At 42.5% G+C, this 21,896-nt stretch overlaps 1 protein-coding gene across 1 annotated transcript in view; it reads left to right on the forward strand.

Annotated features, from left to right (window-relative positions):
• The first annotated feature begins 236 nt into the window (after positions 1 to 236).
• Positions 237 to 21,896, forward strand: part of ICOS (inducible T cell costimulator) — a 76,066-nt gene continuing 54,406 nt past the window's right edge. The window contains exons 1-3 of the mRNA XM_069735377.1: positions 237 to 313; positions 14,713 to 15,066; positions 20,601 to 20,725. Of these exons, the coding sequence (XP_069591478.1) occupies positions 238 to 313; positions 14,713 to 15,066; positions 20,601 to 20,725 (555 nt within the window). The 5' untranslated portion in view covers position 237. The remainder of the gene's footprint in view (positions 314 to 14,712; positions 15,067 to 20,600; positions 20,726 to 21,896) is intronic.

Consider the following 21,896-nt stretch of genomic DNA (forward strand, 5'->3'; position numbering starts at 1 on the left):
TAGAATAAATCAACGTAGGGAAAATTTGCGATGGAAAGGTAAGTTTTCCACTGAAGTCACCTTGTTTTTGAGAAACCACATCAAATGGCAAGTACAAGGCATACGTATATGCTAACTAAACCTTTCCGCTAAAAACATGTTTTACACAGATCAAGTCTCTTACATCATTTCAGGGCAGAGCTAATCTGGGGCTTTTTCTTTTATCAGTTGTAACAATCCAATATTTAAACAGATAACATGTTACGTAAAACAATCTTTATGATGAACACTTGTCTTGTTGGCTTCTTTCTGCTGATTTCATTACAGGTTTTTGGTAAGTCTTTTTAATTTTTCTATTTTATTTTGAAATCAGATAATATAATATAAAGATGGATTGTGGATCTATGTGAGGTTAGTCGACTAATTGATATTAATTGACAGTAATCTAAAAATGTACACTTCGGATAAGCACTATTTGTGACAAGTTTAGTAGATCGTAAGCTTTATGAAGCACATCCGGCGCAAATATATTTGTTGTGTGTGTATATGTGTACACATACGTATGTTTTTTTTTTAATTAGTTCATTGACTAACCAGATACAAAATACATTTTTGCTTTTTTGTCCCAAATAAAATGCAATGTAGTATAAAATAAATTAAAAACATGTAAATTCAGTGAAATATTACAGATAATCCAAAACTATTTAAACACTTGCTAGAACAATATATACAAAACCATTAGTAGTCTGCGATATTAGTTACTTTGTATGTTTAGTTTAGTTTTGTATTGCTTTTATTTGTACTGTATGATATGCATATACTTAAGCTTGATTCTAGAAGGGGTTTAATTTAATTAATGGGAGCTTCTATCCGTGATTTAAAAACTACAAAACATCAATGAAAAATTAGTAAAAAACATTATTTTAAACTGTAAGCTTGCGAGCAGGGCCCTCACTCCTAATGTGAATGCTTAAATTGTCTTAACTTGTATTGAATATATTGTCTGTACATGTCCCCACTCAATTGTAAAGTGCTGCAGAATATTTTGGTGCTATATAAAATCAAATTATCATTTTTATTACTATTATTATTCAGTTTCTGACCCCCACTGCTCCAACTCTGACACGTGAATTGCCATGTGACCGCTGTATCAAGAATGTGACAACTTCAGCTAGTGATTGGCAGCAGCAGTCACATTTTGGCCAGAACTGAATGTACAGACACCAGCGACATTTTCCTTTCATGTGAATATGTGTGAAAAAGCCACTTTACCTTATCCAGTGATATTAGGCACTGGGCTAGTGCAACAAATTGCACATTTATCCCAGGTTAAAGAAAGCCTAAATCATCCTTGAATTCACGTTAAGGAGGATCTCTCCTCTACACTGTATCTCATGGTGTATGAGCATCTCAGTGTTTGCATACAACAGAGTGTATATAAATATCTGAACATCTTGTAGATATTCAGGCAGTAGAGGGCATTTAGATATAAAACAATGACATATTTTCATTATCCATTAATTTATTTTGTATTATATAAGAGATGTTAAATACATTTTCTTTTGATGGCAGGAAGAATAAGGTAAGATTCTAGTTAGGTTATTGTTTGGTCTGATCCAATTTTCTTTTTATCTGGTAATGATTTAATTATTAAACATTTTAGGTTATGTTCACACATTGTGTTTTTGCAGTGTTTTTTTTTCTGCAGGCAAAACCTGCTCTCTTGTCAGTAAAGAAGCTGCTTACAAAAGCAGGTTTTGCACATTTTTGCTGCTTTTTTGTTGTGCTTTTGCTGCGTTTTTTGGCATGGATTATATGTGACGTTTGCATACACTACATGTTTAATAAAGTTAGTTTAGCTCACCAAAAGAGCAGCAAAAATGCAGAAAAAACAGCAAAAAAGATGGTTGTATATATAGCAGCAATTTTGCACTTCCTATTTGCTCTCTATGATGAAAAAATTCTGCAAAAGCACTGACAGAATTGTCATGTTGCAGATTTAAAAAATGCAACCTTTTTTTATTTACAGACCCCCCTAATTTTGCCACAAAAATTGGGAAAACTTATTGACTCGAGTATAATACTAGGGTGGGAAATGCAGCAGCTACCGGTAAATGTCAAAAATAAAAATAGATACCAATAAAAGTAAAATTAATTGAAACATCAGTAGGTTAAGTGTTTTTGAATATCAATATTAGATCAGGAGCCCCATATAATGCTCCATACAGTTCATGATGGGCCCCATAAGATGCTCCATATTAAAATAAACCCCATATAATGCTGCACAAAGGTTAATAATGGCCCCATAAGATGCACCATAGAAACATTTGCCCCATACAATGCTGCATAAAGGTTGATGGCCCCATAAGATGCTCCACACATTATGGCCCCATAAGATGCTCCACACATTAGGGGCCCCATGAGATGCTCCATACATTATGGCCCCATGAGATGCTCCACACATTATGGCCCAATAAGATGCTCCACACATTATGGCCCCATGAGATGCTCCACACATTATCGCCCCATACATTGTGGCCCCATAAGATGCTCCACACATTAGGAACCCCATGAGATGCTCCACACATTATGCCCCATATGATGCTCCATACATTGTGGCCCCATGAGATGCTCCACACATTATGCCCCATAAAATGCTCCTCATATATGCCCCATAAGATGTTCCTCATATATGCTCCATACGATGCTCCTCATATATGCCCCATAAGATGCTCCGCACATCTTCCCCATTTGCTGTTGTTGCGATTAAAATAAAAAAATCACATACTTACCTCTCTTCGCTCAGGCCCCCGGCACTTGCGATAGTCACTTTCCTCATTTCATCGCTGCGCGCTGCTCTGTCTTCCATCCTCAGCACTGACTGTTCAGGCAGAGGGTGGCGCGCACACTAATCGCGTCATCGCGCCCTCTGACCTGAACAGTCACAGCCAGAGGATGGAAGACAGAGCAGCGAGCAGCGGTGGAATGTGGAAGGTGACTATCGCGCAATGCTCCCCCTCCCCTGATATACTCACTGTCAGATGGTCTCCAGGAGCCGGCGGCATCTTCCTGTGTTCAGCGGTCACGTACCACTCATTAGAGTAATGAATATGCGTGCATATTCATTACTTTAATGAGCGGTACCACGTGACCGCTGAACACAGAAAGCGCTGCCCGGAGACCATGGGACATGCAGGGACAGCGCCAGGAGCAGGTAAGTATATCACAGCCGCCGCTCCCCCTCACCCGCCGACCCCACACCGACACTGACTCGAGTATAAGCCGAGAGGGTCACTTTCAGCCCAAAAAAGTGGGCTGAAAATCGCAGCTTATACTCGAGTATATACGGTATTCAGAAAAAAGAAATTGTTTGCATAAACTTTCTGTATTCTCCTAGCTTTTGCTGGTAGTGTTAAAAGCAGTTTTCAATTTGAAAAAAAAAATGCTGCAAAAGCACAGCGTGTTAGCCTAATATTGTCTCTAAAACTAACTTGTGCCATTACAGGAGCATAAGATGCATGTTTCTTCTCTCTGGGAGGCTTTTATGAAGGCTGTTGATTCCTCAAATATAGTTTTGGGGTAAAATGTCCATGAGTGTGGCTTGAATTTTTAGTACAGTAACTGTCCCACAACAATGCCCATGGGTTCAGTACGTGAACCTCGAAATATGCAACTCAAATTACTGAATGGGTAGTTTTAAGTTGATAAAATATATGCAAAACACTGTTGGAAACTAGAATGCATTAAAAGGTAATTGTTCACATTTTTTGACAAGAGAAATAAAGGAAATTCCATACTAGACTATAGCTAATATTATTGTTGGTAACCGGAAAAAGAGCATGCAGGCCCCACTGCTAACCCAGCAGCATTTGCGACCACATGCTTCCTTAATTTGAATGAAAATATAGATTCAAATTAAACATATTGACATATGTTTTATTTGAATCTATCTTTTCATTTGAATTTAGGGATGTGCTAGCAAATGCTGTTTGGGTCAGCGGTGGGGCCTGCATGACAGCATGTAAACATATAAAAATCCCGCAAAATAAAGGTGCTTCACACATAATTAGAATATCATCAAAAAGTTAATTAGTTCTTCAATACAAAAAGTGAAACTCATATGTGATATAGAACCAAACAGAGTGATCTATTTCAAGTGTTTATTTCTGTTTATGTTGATGATTATGGCTTACAGCCAGTGAAAACCCAAAAGTCATTATCTCAGTAATTAATAAAAAGCACCTGTAAAGGCTTCTTAAGCATTTAAAAAGGCCCCTCAGTCTGTTTCAGTAGGGAAAGACAGCTGGCTTGACAGATGTCCACACGTCAGTCATTGACACACTCCACAAGGAGGGTAAGCCACAAAAGGTCAATAGTAAAGAAATTGGCTGTTCACAGAGTGCTGTATCCAAGCATATTAATGGAAAGTTGAGTGGAAGGAAAACGTGTGGTAGAAAAAGGTGCACAAGCAACCGGGATAACCACAGCCTTGAAAGGATTGTTAAGAGAAGGTAATTCAAAAATTTGTGGGAGATTCACAAGGAGTGGACTGTTGCTGGAGTAATTGCTTCAAGAGCCACCACACACAGTCATATCCAGGACATGGGCTACAAGTGTCACATTCCTTATGTCAAGTTACTCATGACCAATAGACAGAAGCGTCTTACCTCGGCGAAGGAGAAAAAGAACTGGACTGCTGATAAGTGGTCCAAGGTGTTGCTGTCAGATGAAAGTAAATTTTGCATTTCATTTGGAAATCAAGGACCCAGACTCTGGAGGAAGAGTGGAAAGGCACACAATCCAAGGTGCTGGAGGTCTAGTGCCAAGTTTCCACAATCAGTGATGGTTTTGGGGAGCCATGTCATCTGCTGGTGTAGGTCCACTGTGTTTTATTAAAACCAAAGTCAGTGCAGCCATCTACCTGCAAATTTTAGAGCACTTCATGCTTCCCACGGCCGACAAGCTTTTTGGAGATGGAAATTTCATTCTCCAGCAGGACTTGGCACCTGTCGACACTGACAAAAGTATCAATACCTGGTTTAAAAACAACAGTATCACTGTGTTTAATTGGCCAGCAAACTCGCCTGACCTTAACCCCATAGAGAATCTATGGGGTATTGTCAAGAGGAAGATGAGAGACACCAGACCCAACAATGCAGACAAGCTGAAGGCTGCAATCAAAACAACCTGGGCCTCCATAACACCTCAGCAGTGCCACAGGCAGATCGCCTCCATGCCACGCTGCATTGATGCAGTAATTGATGCAAAAGGAGCCCCGACCAAGTATTGAGTGCATTTATTGAACATACATTTTAGTAGGCCAACATTTCGGATTTTAAAATCATTTTTAAGCCCAATGTAAGTCTATGGGAGACCCGAGTATTTCTACCTCAATCCCCCGGGGGTCCTTTTAAGGTCTAAAAATGTCTGAAAATGAGGGAAACACTGTTCACATGACACAGGGACATCATGGGGATTGCCCCTGGAAGCATTCCTGACTCATAGTTCACCGCTTTAATCATTTTTCTTCTGAGATTCATGCCACAAAAAACACATGAAAACGAAACCAAAACGGGTTTTGCTTGGAAATATGTCAAGGTACATCCTTTGCAGGTGAATGACTTGCCTGTAAGGCCAAATATTTAACCCCCGACCAAAAATTTCCTCTCCCACTTAGGCTTAGTTCAGATGCTGCGTTTTTGAAGCGTTTTTTAACTTTAACATTGCTTTCAACCACTACAAATTCATTCATTGGGAAATGTCATTGTAACATTTAACACCCCTAGCTGGCCATGTGGTGTGTGACACATAAGTAGACCCATCTTGTTTCATGTACGAAGGAGGGACTCTTAAAGTCACAGAGCCTATTTTTACTGGTGCATCAGGCAGCATTAATCTTCTTAAAGGGCCATTATGAAACAGTGGGTCTCCTAAGCTGTTGTAGCAGATGTTGTGAGTGGATGGACTGCCAAGAATTACGACGCACCACAATACCCCTTTCATAACATGCCCAGGAGGGCCTCCTGCAAAAATCTCGCATTGAATGCAAGGCCTGCCCTGCTACCAATTCATATGCACCCCAATAAGCCTTGGAACCCACATACTGTATGGGCCCATGAAAATCCACTTCACAATATGCATTTTGTACTCCCGTACTCCTTTGTTTTACACATTGGCAGCAAGGTCAGCCCTGCTGCATAGTCATTCATATGCACCCCATTAGGCCTTGGAACCCACATACTGGATGGGCCCATTAAAATCCACTTCAGAATATGCATTTTGTGCTCCATATTCCTTTGTTTTATACATTGGCAGGAAGGCGAGCCCTGATGCATAGTCAGTCACATGCACTCCATTAGGCCTTGGAAACCACATAGTGGATGGGGCCATGAAAATCCACTTCACAATATGCATTTTGTACTCCTATACTCCTTGGTTTTACACAATGGCAGCAAGGCCAGCCCTGCTGCATAGTCAGTCATATGCACCCCATTAGGCCTTGGAACCCACATAGTGGATGGGCTCATGAAAATCCTACTCACAAAATGCATTTTGTGCTTCATACTCCTTTGTTTTATACATTGGCAGGAAGGCGAGTCCTGCGGCATAGTCAGTCATATGCACCCCATTAGGCCTTGGAACCCACATAGTGGATGGGCACATTAAAATCCACTTCACAATATGCATTTTGTACTCCTATACTCCTTGGTTTTACACATTGGCAGCAAGGCCAGCCCTGCTGCATAGTCAGTCATATGCACCCCATTAGGCCTTGGAACCCACATAAAGGATGGGCCCATGAAAATCCACTTCAGAATATGCATTGTATGCTCCATACTTCTTTGTTTTATACATTGGCAGGAAGGCGAGCCCAGCTGCATAGTCAGTCATATGCACCCCATTAGGCCTTGGAACCCACGTACTGCATGGGCCCATGAAAATCAATTTCAGAATATGCATTTTGTGCTCCATACTCCTTTGTTTTACACATTGGAAGCAACGCCAGCCCTGCTGCATAGTCTGTCATATGCACCCCATTAGGCCTTGGAACTCACATAGTGGATGGGCTCATGAAAATCCTATTCACAAAATGCATTTTGTGCTCCATACTCCTTTGTTTTATACATTGGCAGGAAGGCGAGTCCTGCGGCATAGTCAGTCATATGCACCCTATTAGGCCTTGGAACCCACATACTTTATGGACCCATGAAAATCCACTTCACAATATGCATTTTGTGCTCCATACTCATTTGTTTTATACATTGGCAGGAAGCCGAACCCTGCTGCATAGTCATATGCACCCCATTAGGCCTTGGAACCCACATAAAGGATGGGTCCATGAAAATCCACTTCACAATATGCATTTTGTGCTCCATACTCCTTTGTTTTATATATTGGCAGGAAGGCAAGCCCTGATGCATAGTCAGTCATATGCACCCCATAAGGCGTTGGAATCCACATACTGGATGGGCCCATTAAAATCCACTTCACAATATACATTTTGTACTCCCCTACTCCTTTGTTTTACACATTTATGGCAAGACCAGCCCTGCTGCATAGTCAGTCATATGCAAACCATAAGGCCTTGGACCCCACATGCTGTATCGGCCCATGAAAATCCACTTCACAATATGCATTTTGTGCTCCATACTCCTTTGTTTTATACATTGGCAGGAAGGCGAGCCCTGCTGCATAGTCATATGCACCCCATCAGGCCTTGGAACCGACATACTGGATGGGCCCATGAAAATCCACTTCAGAATATGCATTGTATGCTCCATACTTCTTTGTTTTATACATTGGCAGGAAGGCGAGCCATGCTGCATAGTCAGTCATATGCACCCCATCAGGCCTTGGAGCCCACATACTGTATGGGCCCATGAAAATCCACTTCACAATATCCATTGTGTGCTCCATACTCCTTTGTTTTATATATTGGCAGGAAGGTGAGCCCTGCTTCATAGTCCGTCATATGGACCCCATTAGGCATTGGAACCCACATACTGGATGGGCCCAGGAAAATTCACTCGTATTTTTAATGGTATGACGGATCCCTCTTTGCATACTTATTTACAGGAGAATTTGGCAATTTTATTTGACATGTTTTTAACACTAAGGGTCAGATACGGCTTTAAAAAAGGCTAATACTTGTAATACAAGATAATTTTATTGCAAACTACAAAATTCAAGGAATACTATGATTGAATAGTGTGAGTGCATACACTTTTGTATGTGTTAACATACACAGGTTAATAAGTACATATAATGATTAAATAAATATAGTGATTACGTATATATGTAGATTAACTACATACAGTATACTTAGATAATCACCAATAGGCTTTTAAACATCATCCGTCTGGAATATCAGAGAAGCAACACCAAGACAGAGAACCCCTGGGAGATTACCTACACTGCATGGGCGTCCCTAATTATGCAGGTATCAGCACACAGTACATGTACAGGTACCCCAGTTTTAACATCTGTCTTAGTCATGTTTCACTGGTCTTATATAGTAAAAAACACTATGCAGTAACTCTAGTTTCACCCACACCTTCAAGTGGCCACTTTTCAAGGTTGGATGAAACTTAGATAACATGGAGTCATCAGACGAGGGGACATAAACCACTAGAAAATAAAAGCCACAAGGATTTAGATCAAACCACCACCGGCATAGTTTCAGTAAACCTTAATATTTTACAATGCCAAACAGCAAACATATAGAGGCTTAGAACTGTTTGTGAAGTGACTAAACAAACATTTATCAAGATTGTGTCACTATGAGCATTGTCTGTCACATCTCTAAATGCTTTACAAGAAATGCAGCTATGTGATTGTCTGAATGCATTCAGTATAGAGTATTTCAATCTTGTTTACAAATCCCCCAAAATTCACTGGCCTATAACAGCACTGAGCACATGCACCCTGGTCATCTAGTGGCAGTTAAAGGACACATTGCAGGAGACAGACTTAAGAAGTAGGCCCAATGTAATGTAATGCGCAATTCCCCAATGTGGGGTCCTACTTTTGCAAAATAAAATAGTGCCCTCACAGGCCCCGTGCCCAAAAATCACCGGCCTATAACAGTACTGAGCACGTGCACCCTGGTCATCTAGTGGTTCTGGATGATGAGGAAGAGGATAAGGAGGAGGAGAACAACAAACAGACCAAATGTGGAAGCATTAATCCATGTGTCGTTGTGAAGAGGTGCATGAAAATACACCTCCCCAAAAGAGAGAATGTATTTGAGGTTATGTTTCGCTGTTTTCCCTTGGTGGTATACAGAAATCTTTCCTAATCCAGGCCTTGTTCATTTTTATAAGAGTCAGCCTGTCAGCATTTTCATTTGACAGGCGGATGCGCTTATCTGTTATAATTCCACCAGCAGCACTAAAAGCCCTCTCTGACAGAACGCTAACAGCTGTGCATGCCATGACCTCCAAGACGTAGAGAGCCAGTTCATGCCACGTGTCAATCTTGGATACCCAATAATTAAAAGGCACAGGGGAATCACGGAGGATGTTTGTACGATCTGCAAGATACTCCCTCACCATCTTCCCAAACATTGCACTTCTTGTGACAGCACCCCTTGCCTCTGTGCCGCCACGATGTGAGGGTCTAAGAAAACTGTCCCAGAACTTGGCCATTGTTCCCCTGCCTGAGCTGGATTGTACTTCTGTATCTCACGCTTGGAGTCCTTGGTTGTACAACAAACTCTGCTGCCAGCGTTCTCACATGGGAATTTTCTAAGTAATTCCACTACAAGGGCCCTGTGGTACTGCAACATTTTAGTACACCTCTCTGCCTCAGGCAGAAGACATTGAAAGTTCTCCTTGTAGCGTGGGTCTAGAAGTGTCACCAACCAGTAATGAGTGTCACCCAAAATTTTGATAATCTGAGGGTCACGTGAAATGCAGCGCAACATAAAGTCAGCCATACGTGCCCGACTGCTAACAGGCAAGACTTCCGTGTCCTCACCAACAGGACAACTGACCATGCTGTCCTCCTCCTCCTCATCCTCATCCTCCTCCCTGTCCTCAGGCCATCCCCGCTGAACAGAAGCTAATACAGATGTGTTTGCAGTACATGAAAGTAGCTCCTGTACTTTCTTCTCCTCCTCATTGCCTACCAATCCACATTGAGAAGACATGAGGCTGGGCTGAGTGTAATTCCCCCTGCATGTTTCCTTGCTCCATGTCCTCGTGACCACCTGCAATGCATCCTCTTTGATTGTGAGCAGAAAGTTTTTCAGAATGTTGAGAAGCGGGTTGGTGATGCTAATTATGGCGTCATCGCCGCTCACCATCTTGGTGCAGTCCTTAAAGTTTTATAAGATGTTACATATAAACATAATGACCATAGAGTAATTAAACTACATTCAGTCATGAAGTGTTTAAATACTAATCCAACGTCAATATGTCAAGATATAGCGTGCCACGAGGCAGGAGAGCAGCGGTTTCAACCAAGGTAATATGTATTGAACAGATCGCCTATTTATCCTTGTGCAATGCCTTTTTGTAATGTGACAGGGAAGTTATCCTACGGTGGACAGAATATTTTGTAGCATGTGCCTGGGTGACATTGGTTGTTAGGCGGGATTTCTCGTCCCAGGCTCCACTGAAGCAGTATATGGATATGTGCAATGTGCATTCCATAAAGGATGAATTTTAATTATTTAGGTGGGATATACCTGCTGCTCTGTTCGCTTATCTTGAAATTTAAAGTTTTATCTGACTTTGAGGCACTGTTTTAATGTTTTGTACTGTCTATGTGTTAATAAAGGTTGGATTAGTATTTAAACACTTCATGACTGAATGTAGTTTAATTACTTTATGGTCATTATGTTTATATTAATTGTGGAGTGTGGCCCATTCACTACCTGAGGAAATGGGTTGGTGCGTGGTGTTCATCATAAGATGTTACATATGTCTGACATCCATATTCAGTCCTGAGGTCTTATTTGTGGAGTCTGACCTGAATTTTGACGGCCTTGTTGATGTTGGTAGTGAACAACGGCCCTCTTCTGCTCACAAATCTTTTCCAACATATGCAGCGTAGAGTCCCAGCGCGTGGGGACATCACACAACAGTCGGTGAGCTCAACGCTGTGCTGGGTCAAGGACGTGAATGGGCTTGCTGATGGTGCTCCTTGACTGTGGGCCACAACAGGTGCAGGGCTAGAGGTATCTTCACATGCACGTTGTACAGGGGATGGGCTTCTATGCATAACAGTGGAAGAAGCAGTGATGTGACCAGCAGGCAGTGGTCATGGATCCTGTGGTTTAACCCACAAAGTCAGGTGCTTTGCTTGCTTGTGCCTGATCATGCAGGTGGTGGTCATGCTGGTTGTTTTGCTATCCCTGCTGATGCGGGCATGGCAGGTGCTACAAATGGCCTGTTTGAGCTTATCCGCAGAGTCTTTGAAAAATAGCCAGACTCAGGAAGATCTCACAGGTGGAATGGCAACCTCACTCATGTTGGTGTTACAGGGAACGGATGCACGCCTTCTGTCTGTGACCACCACACTGCTTCTTCCTGCCTGTTGGGGGTATATGCCTCCTTCCCCATTTGTGCTGCTGTCCTCACTATGCATGTCCTCCTGCCAGGTTGGGTCAGTCACTATGTCATCCACCACCTCGCCTTCCACATCTGCACCCTGCTCCTCCTCCTGACTTTCTGGCAATTGTGTCTCATCATTGTCCACCTATTGTGACACTTTCTCATCATCGCCTTCATGTGATCGGGGCTGGTCAAAGCTTTGGGCAGCTCTACATGCGATCTCATCTTTCCCCACTTCAAGTTGACTGGCAGAGATTTCTGAATCTTGAAATGGAAAACTGAACAGCTCTTCAGAGTGTCCAAGTGTGGGATCAGTTGTCTGAGGGCACTCGGCATGGTGGGAGGAAGGAGGATCAGGGTGAGGAATATCCTGGCCACACTCATAGCTCATCAGTAGTGTTGAGCGATACCGTCCGATACTTGAAAGTATCGGTATCGGATAGTATCGGCCGATACCCGAAAAGTATCGGATATCGCCGATACCGATACCCGATACCAATACAAGTCAATGGGACATCAAGTATCGGAAGGTATCCTGATGGATCCCAGGGTCTGAAGGAGAGGAAACGCTCCTTCAGGCCCTGGGATCCATAGTGAGGTGTAAAATAAAGAATTAAAATAAAAAATATTGTTATATTCACCTCTCCGGCGGCCCCTGGAACATCACCGCGAGGAACCGGCGTCCAGCAGGCTTCTATGTTCAAAATGAGCGCCTTTAGGACCTGCGGAATGACGTCGCGGCTTCTGATTGGTCGCGTGCCGCCCATGTGACCGCCACGCGACCAATCAGAGGCCGCGACGTCATTCCACAGGTCCTAAAGGCGCTCATTCTAGGAATTTATCTGAGGAATGACGTCGCGGCTTCTGATTGGTCGCGTGGCGGTCACATGGGCGGCACGCGACCAATCAGAAGCCGCGACGTCATTCCGCAGGTCCTAAAGGCGCTCATTTTGAACAAAGAAGCCTGCCGGACGCCGGTGACTCGCGGTGATGTTCCAGGGGCCGCCGGAGAGGTGAATATAACAATATTTTTTATTTTAATTCTTTATTTTACACCTCCGATACCGATACCCGATACCACAAAAATATCGGATCTCGGTATCGGAATTCCGATACCGCAAGTATCGGCTGATACCCGATACTTGCGGTATCGGAATGCTCAACACTACTCATCAGACTTGACTGTGTGGAAGACAAGGTGGTGGTGGTGGCTAAGTGACTGGAAACATTATCCGCTATCCAACCAACAATCGCTTCACACTGCTCTGGCTTCAATAGTTTGGTGCTAAGGTCAACTAGAAATTGGGATAGGAAGGTCGAGTGAGAAGATGTGGGTCTTTGTTGTTGCCCACTTTCACCTTGCCCACGCTCTCACTTTCACCTTGCACCATCAGCATCACATCCACTTCCCTGTCCCTTGCCTTAAGCATTTTAAATGGACTACTGCAGTATTTCAAAGGCTCAACACAAATGTCTTTATTAGTAGCAAAATAATATGTGATCAGTATGCCTGCAAATCTACAATTTTTCAAACCCAAACACCAGGCAGGCCTCAGCCTGACCTAACAGACTGTATTCAAATTTTTTTTTTTAAGCTAATTTATGCGAAATAGCGCTGTATAGAATTTGAGTATCACACAGCCAAAAAATAAGTACACCGGCCTCCAATGCCCAAACTTGGAGCACGGCTGTAACAGAAATACCACACTGGGAAATCAGTGGCCTTCCAATTTGTTTTTATGCTAAATAGCGCTGTATAGAATTTGAGTATCACAAAGCCAAAAAATAAGTACACCGGCCTCTAATGACCAAACTTGGAGCACGCAGATATATGAGGCCTTTTTTGGTGAATTTAACCTTCCTCTAGTGTTAGCTTTCTGTTACTCTTTCTTATGTTAACGGGTCGGTTTTGACCCGTGTCTTAAATCACCCCTAGGATACCCTAAAAACAGTTAATTATGATCTAATTTGTTTCTTACCTCTTAGTTACCTTGTTAGGGTTTCTCATCCATGGAAGGATTGATTTAAATATTTTTGTTGTGGCCCCCTGGGTCTTTCATTTGAGAGCATACCCTTCATTTTCAATATAAAAATATTGTCAAATGAATCTCAAAAGAATAATATAAACTATACTCTGCAAAGTACCAACTCTAAGCTGATTTGGCCATTCATGCCTGGACATGTCCCTGACTCAAGTTGTTGGAGGTAGAGCTGGCTGTGGGCTGTTGGTTTATATTGTGTTTATGAGTTCAGTTTTGGGACTTATTATTGTTTTTTTTTACTCTTATATTAGACCTGGGTCGAAATTGACCCCAACAACACAAATGTTATAATTTTAATAAGAGCATTTTACAATTTAGTAAAATAGTTTTATTTTATTGTATTTTGTTTAACAATAAGTTCCTGAAAAAGTCAAAAAGTCTTGATGCAATAAACAAATGTATGTAGAATTTGTATCCATTTAAAACCTAAAACGGGTCGGTCACGACCCTAACACTAAAGGAAGGCTAACCCTAAAACCACGATTCTGACCCTATCTCGGCAGCAGCTCTCCCTACTCTCGCTGAAACAGGAACAGAATGCGGCGAGCAGAGTGACGCCAGGTCTCTTATACTCAGGATGATGCTGTACGGCCCAGCCAATCAGAGCACGACCACATCAAAGATGGCTGTGGCGTTTCTTGGCCTGGCAGACTATCCCTGCACCGTGATTGGGTCTCTAAAGTCCGCCAAAAACGTGGGGTGGAGACTGCAGTTACCGCCGAATAATTCTGGAAATGCTCGCTGCTCGGCGAGTACCCCGATACTCGGGCGAGTAACGAGTAGTGACGAGCACATTCGCTCATCACTGCTTAATACATCTCTTATAGATAAATAAATGTGAACATATCATATAGTAAAAATTTAGCTTAAGTCAGGAAAACTTGGTTAATATACCTTTCCTTCAATCCTATTTATTGCATATAGCAAGCAAAATGGGGGTATAGTGGCGACCAAAAGATGTAAAAAGCATTTTGTAAAATTCTCTGAAAGTTTTCAGTTATAATATATACCGGTAATAATATAAATATTTAAATATAATATTTTTGACTAAAAGATAATAAACTCATGAACATGATTTTAGATCTACTACTCATAAACCATGCCATAATAATATCTGTTATTTTTTTTTATAGCACAAACTATTGGGAATAGAGAACCATGGCCACATCTAGTGGTTTCTTTTCATATGGGAAAAGTGGAACTCTGCCGATTTATTCCTCCAGAGAATTCTACGTTTAACTTGACTCTAGAAAGAGGCGATAAAGGAGGTGTGGCATGTTTGGCATATACTTTGAATAATAAACTAAAATTGCAAAGCCGGACAGACAAAGGACAATGTCATATTCAACAATTCAATGGCACATTTTCTTTCAGTCTTACTGACCTTGATAAGGAGCATGCTGATAAATACAGTTGTCGTATGCACATTTTTTCTCCACCTCCTCTTTCAAATGTAATTGTGAATAGGACACTTTTGTATGTCCATGGTAAGTTCTCTTTTTTCTAATATGATTGATACATGAACTGTAAGGCTAAATTCACACATGCAGTATTGGTGCAGCTATTAGAGATAAATGAATTTATTTGAATTGAATTCTACGTTTGCTGTATGAGAGACCTCTGAGTGGGTTCTACAGGTAATGTTGCCCCTTAATCTTGAGCTGGAGGCCATTAATACAACCAAAGCAGATCTCGTGCTTTGCACTGAGGAATGGCAATGCCCTAAAATACATGTCTGCAAATTGAGGTTCTGATTTGGCATTTATCCCAGGTCATGTGACAAGGCTCGTTAAAGGGTCATTATTGACTTTTAGAGTTGCTACATCAGTTAGGTGGTGCTAGAGTTCAAGTCTTCTTTTTCTCTAAAGAGGCTATTCACATATAAAATTGATAAGCAATAGTTAGAGACACACAAAATGAAAAAGAAATCTGTATATATAAATAACAATTACTGTATTATATACAGTGCCTTGTGAAAGTATTCGGCCCCCTGGAACTTTTCAACCTTTTCCCACATATTAAGCTTCAAACATAAAGATACTAAATGTACATTTTTGGTAAAGAATCAACAACAAGTGGAACACAATTGTGAAATTGAACAAAATTTAATGGTTATTTTACATTTTTGTGGAAATTCAAAAACTGAAAAGTGGGGCGTGCAATATTATTCGGCCCCTTTAACGTAATACTTTGTTGCGCCACCTGTTCCTGCAATTGCAGTTGCAAGTCGCTTGGGGTATGTCTCTATCAGTTTTGTACATTGAGAGACTGAAATTCTTGCCCATTCTTCCTTGGCAAACAGCTTGAGCTCAGTGAGGTTGGATGGAGATCGTTTGTGAAAATCAGTTTTCAGCTCTTTCCACAGATTCTCGATTGGATTGAGGTCTGGACTTTGACTTTGCTATTCTAACACCTGGATACGTTTATTTGTGAATCATTCCATTGTAGATTTTGCTTTATGTTTGGGATCATTGTCTTGTTGGAAGACAAATCTCCGTTCCACTCTCAGGTCTTTTGCAGACTCCGACAGGTTTTCTTCAAGAATTGTCCTGGCTTTGGCTCCATCCATCTTCCCATCAATTTTAACCATCTTCCCTGTCCTTACTGAGGAAAAGCAGGCCCAAACCATGATGCTGCCACCACCATGTTTGACAGTGGGGATGGTGTGTTCAGGGTGATGAGCTGTGTTGCCTTTACGCCAAACATATCGTTTGGCATTGTTGCCAAAAAGTTCGATTTTGGTTTCATCTGACCAGAGCACCTTCTTCCACATGTTTGGTGTGTCTTTCAGGTGACTTGTTGCAAACTTTAAACAACACTTTTTATGGATATCTTTGAGAAATGGCTTTCTTCTTGTCACTCTTCCATAAAGGCCAGATTTGTGCAGTATACAACTGATTGTTGTCCTATGGACAGACTGTCCCACCTCAGCTGTAGATCTCTGTAGTTCATCCAGTGTGATCATGCGCCTCTTGGCTGCATCTCTGATCAGTCTTCTCCTTGTTTGAAATGAAGGTTTAGAGAGACGGCCGGGTCTTGGTAGATTTGCAGTGGTATGATACTTCTTCCATTTCAATATGATTGCTTGCACAGTGCTCCTTGGGATGTTTAAAGCTTTGGAAATCATTTTGTATCCAAATTCGGCTTTAAACTTCTCCACAACAGTATCACAGACCTGCCTGTTGTGTTCCTTGGTCTTCATGATGCTCTCTGTGCTTCAAACAGAAACCTGAGACTATCACAGAGCAGGTGCATTTATATGGAGACTTGATTACACACACGTGGATTATATTTATCATCACTAGGCATTTAGGACAACATTGGATCATTCAGAAATCCACAATGAACTTCTGGAGTGACTTTGCTGCACTGAAAGTAAAGGGGCCGAATCAGGGCCGGACTGGGACTAAAATTCAGCCCTGGCATTTGAAGGTACACAGGCCCACTTGTCACATGGTGAATATGTAATATGTATGTGTACCTATAGGTCACAAGAAGTGAGGTGCGTGTAACACGACTATATAACCTAGAGCTGTGCCCAGTATTACAGCTCAGTCCTTTTTATTGCTCTTAGGTGCAGGATCAGGCAAAGCTGCTATTTTACACACAGAGCTGGGTCTCATAGATAATGAAGATGATGCTGAGCTCTACATAGTGCTGCTGCGGCATCTTCATATAGCTGATGCAAAGAGTCATATACCCACTGAGCTAATATTTATCTATTTATTTTAATCACTGATATAGTGCCATTAATTCCACAGCACTTTACAGATGTTATCTTTACTGTCCCCATTGGAGCTCACAATCTACATTCCCTATGAGTCATTGGAGTGTGAGAGAAAACCAGAGTACCTGGAAGAAACCCACGCAAACATCGGGAGAACATACAAACTCCTTGCAGAAATTGTCCTTAGTAGGATTTGAACTCAGGACCCCAGTGCTGCAAAGCAACATTGCTAACCACTAAGCCACCAAAATTCTCTACAAAGGCCAAGATCTGTGTTACCGTCATATCGTGACCATATACTGGTAGATCTCAGCTCTGCAGAACATATAAGAGATCACAGTACAGTTATATACACTGCTCAAAAAAATAAAGGGAACACGTAAACAACAGAATATAACTCCAAGTAAATCAAACTTCTGTGAAATCAAACTGTCCACTTAGGAAGCAACACTGATTGACAATCAATTTCACATGCTGTTGCGCAAATGGAATAGACAACAGATGGAAATTATTGGCAATTATCAAGACACCCTCAATAAAGGAGTGGTTCTGCAGGTGGGGACCACAGACCACATCTCAGTACCAATGCTTTCTGGCTGATGTTTTGGTCACTTTTGAATGTTGGTTGTGCTTTCACACTCGTGGTAGCATGAGATGGACTCTACAACCCACACAAGTGGCTCAGGTAGTGCAGCTCATCCAGGATGGCACATCAATGCGAGCTGTGGCAAGAAGGTTTGCTGTGTCTGTCAGCGTAGTGTCCAGAGGCTTGAGGTGCTACCAGGAGACAGACTAGGGCATCTGGAGATGTGGAGGGGGCCGTAGGAGGGCAACAACCCAGCAGCAGGACCGCTACAGAAGGAGCACTACCAGAGCCCTGCAAAATGACCTTCAGCAGGCCACAAATGTGCATGTGTCTGCACAAATGGTTAGAAACCGACTCCATGAGGATGGTCCGAGTGCCCGACGTCCACAGATGGGGGTTGTGCTCACAGCCCATCACCGTGCAGGATAATTGACATTTGCCACAGAACACCAGGATTGGCAAATTCCCCACTGGCACCCTGTGCTCTTCACAGATGAAAGCAGGTTCACACTGAGCACATGTGACATAGTAACATACATAGTAACATAGTTAGTAAGGCCGAAAAAAGACATTTGTCCATACAGTGACAGACATGACAGAGTCTGGAGATGCTTTGAAGAGTGATCTGCTGCCTGCAACATCCTTCAGCATGACCGGTTTGGCAGTGGGTCAGTAATGGGGTGGGGTGGCATTTCTTTGGAGTGGCGCACAGCCCTCCATGTGCTCGCCAGAGGTAGCCTGACTGCCATTATGTACCGAGATGAGATCCTCAGACCCCTTGTGAGACCATATGTTGGTGCGGTTGAAGAGCAGGATGGCGAGTGCAGAGAGGGACGGCAAGTGGAGTGGGGCTGTGGATGGAGAGCCCCAGACAGCCATTGGAGAGCGGGACTTTGGAGGGAGACAGTGGGATGGCCAGTAGAGAGCGGGGCTGCTGAGAGGAAGAGTGGGGCTGTGGAGGGAGAATGCGGGATGATGATTGTAGAATGGGGCTGCAGCAGGAGAGAGCGTGATGGTGGATGGACAGCTGGGCTGCGGAGAGAGACAGCGGGGCTGTGGAGCTGCTGAGGGAGAAAGCGGGACGTGGGTGGAGAGCTAGGCTTTGGAGGTACAAAGTTGGATGGCGAGTGGAGAGTGGGGCTGCGGAGGGAGACAGTGGGAAGGTGAGTGGAGAGCGGGGCTGCTGAGGGGGAGAGTGGGGCTGTGGAGGGAGAATGCGGGATGATGATTGTAGATTGGGGCTGAAGAAGGAGAGAGCATGATGGTGGATGGACAGCTGGGCTGCGGAGAGAGACAGCGGGGCTGTGGAGCTGCTGAGGGAGAAAGCGGGACGGTGGGTGAAGAGCTGGGCTTTGGAGGGACAAGGCGGGACGGCGAGTGGAGAGCGGGGCTGCAGAAGGAGAGAGCGGGATGGCAGTTACTTACTATGTCCAGGCAACGCCGGGCTCTTCAGCTAGTGTTATATATTACACTATGTATACAGACATCAGGTCTTATATCATCACACATTATCCTGTATATAAGATCAGATGTCTGTTCAAACAGTATAGGATATGTCAGTGACATATTCTCCTATACACTGTGTATACTAAGATATATCCACTGACTGATCGCTCGTGGACCGGGCTACAGGACATACATGATATAATATATGGTGGCTCTATATATATTCAGTGTATGATGTCCTGCAGCCAAGCTCAGGAGTGATCAGCCTATGATCCTGTATACAGCTGTCTGCTGTGAGTTATTGCTGCAGCTTATTCTTACACAAAGATCAGGCCACACTGGAGCTGATGACCCCACTGACAGCACGACCAGACCTGTGTCAAGCATCAAGCTGCGCAATAAATCTCACCCTGCCTTAGTTCAACTGCAAATACCACATGGCAAAATCCAACCCTGCCAGCGACCTCCAGCCCTTGCCCCCTGCTCTGCTGACTGACCTCATCACAGAAGCTCCTCTCATCCTGGTGGCTCGCAGGTGATGTCCACCCTCCCATCATGTGTGTCTGCAATACTGGGATGGCTGGCCGGCACTTGTACAACTGTATGGTACAGTACAGCGCCGGGAGGCCTACAACTTCTGCACAGGGACCTGCACAGAGCCCCCTGCTTGTGTACATGATCACACAGCAGAATTGAAATCAGCAGGGTCAAGGGAGGGGGCGGCACAGAACAACAGAGCGGCCTCCCCTGGTCCTGCTGGTTTCATCAGTGCAGCGTGATTCTGTGTGCACGGCAAGCAAATGCTGCCTGACGTGCACTCTGAAGAGGGAGGTGACCGAGCGGCCCATTAGAGGGACCGGCCCTTCTGGCATTTGCCAGAAGTGCCCGATGGCCAGTCCGGCCCTGGGCCGAATAATATTGCATGCCCCACTTTTCAGTTTTTGAATTTCCACAAAAGTGTAAAATAACAAATAAATTTTGTTCAACTTCACAATTCTGTTCCACTTGTTGATTCTTCACCAAAAATTAACGTTTGGTATCTTTATGTTTGAAGCATATGTGGGAAAAGGTTATAAAGTTCCAGGGAGCCGAATACTTTCGCAAGGTACTGTAAGTCAATATGATTGCGGTGATGCCGCTTTTGCAATGTAGTTCAATTTTTATGATGAAAAATTGTTATACAGTACTGTAGTTTGCTATTATTAATCTATTTTTTAAGTTTATTCATTTGTAATTACTGTATTTTATTTTTTTTATATTAGATTTTCACATGAACTCCCCAGCTTGTCATATACTGTCATTTGTAGAAACGTTGGTTTTGATTGGAGTTTCTACCCTCCTGTTTGCATGTTTCATAGCTGCAGTAATTATGAGCTCAAAAAGAAAGGTGGGTACTAACCAAAGTAATCAGGTAACACTTTTCTTTATGAATGCTTAAGCTGCCTACACCTGACAGAGCTAAGTGCATAAAGACGGTACCACAGCACAAAAAGTCCTTATGTCGTTGAAGCACAGAGATGTGGGGACTCGTTGTGCTGCTGTACAATGCACCATTATAGCTTTGAATTATACAGGTCCTCTCCCTCTAAAAACAATCTTCCCAGAGGAAGATCCCTCCATAACACAGCAACTACCATATAGAATCATATGGAGTCCAATTGGAAGCATACCTTGGTACAATATAGCCTCACCGAGTGCTTGGACATTTCAGAGGCTCTGTGCCATAAAATAAGTGTGAATGAGGCTTTATAGTAAAGGACTTTTAAGCAGTGATACATGTTCATTTATATTTGTGTATTTAACCCCTTTACCCCCAAGGGTGGTTTGCACATTAATGACCGGGCCAATTTTTACAATTCTGACCACTGTCCCTTTATGAGGTTATAACTTTGGAACGCTTCAACGGATCTTTGGGATTCTGACACTGTTTTCTCAAGACATATTGTACTTCATGATAGTGGTAAAAAATATTTGATAGTACCTGCGTTTATTTGTGAAAAAAACGGAAATTTGGCGAAAATTATGAAAATTTCGCAATTTTCCAACTTTGAATTTTTATGCAATTAAATCACAGAGATATGTCACACAAAATACTTAATAAGTAACATTCCCACATGTCTACTTTATATCAGCACAATTTTGGAACCAAAATTTTTTTTTGTTAGGGAGTTATAAGGGTTAAAAGTTGACCAGCAATTTCTCATTTTTACAACACCATTTTTTTTAGGGACCACATCTCATTTGAAGCCATTTTGAGGGGTCTATATGATAGAAAATACCCAAGTGTGACACCATTCTAAAAACTACACCCCTCAAGGTGCTCAAAACCATATTCAAGAAGTTTATTAACCCTTCTGGTGCTTCACAGGAATATTTGGAATGTTTAAATAAAAATGAACATTTAACTTTTTTTCACAAAAAATTTACTTCAGCTCCAATTTGTTTTATTTTACCAAGAGTAACAGGAGAAAATGGACCCCAAAAGTTGTTGTACAATTTGTCCTGAGTACACGATACCCCATATGTGGGGGTAAACCACTGTTTGGGCGCATGACAGA

The sequence above is a fragment of the Ranitomeya imitator genome, chromosome 7 (assembly GCF_032444005.1).
Source record: "Ranitomeya imitator isolate aRanImi1 chromosome 7, aRanImi1.pri, whole genome shotgun sequence".
In the NCBI taxonomy this organism is placed as follows: Eukaryota; Metazoa; Chordata; class Amphibia; order Anura; family Dendrobatidae; genus Ranitomeya; species Ranitomeya imitator.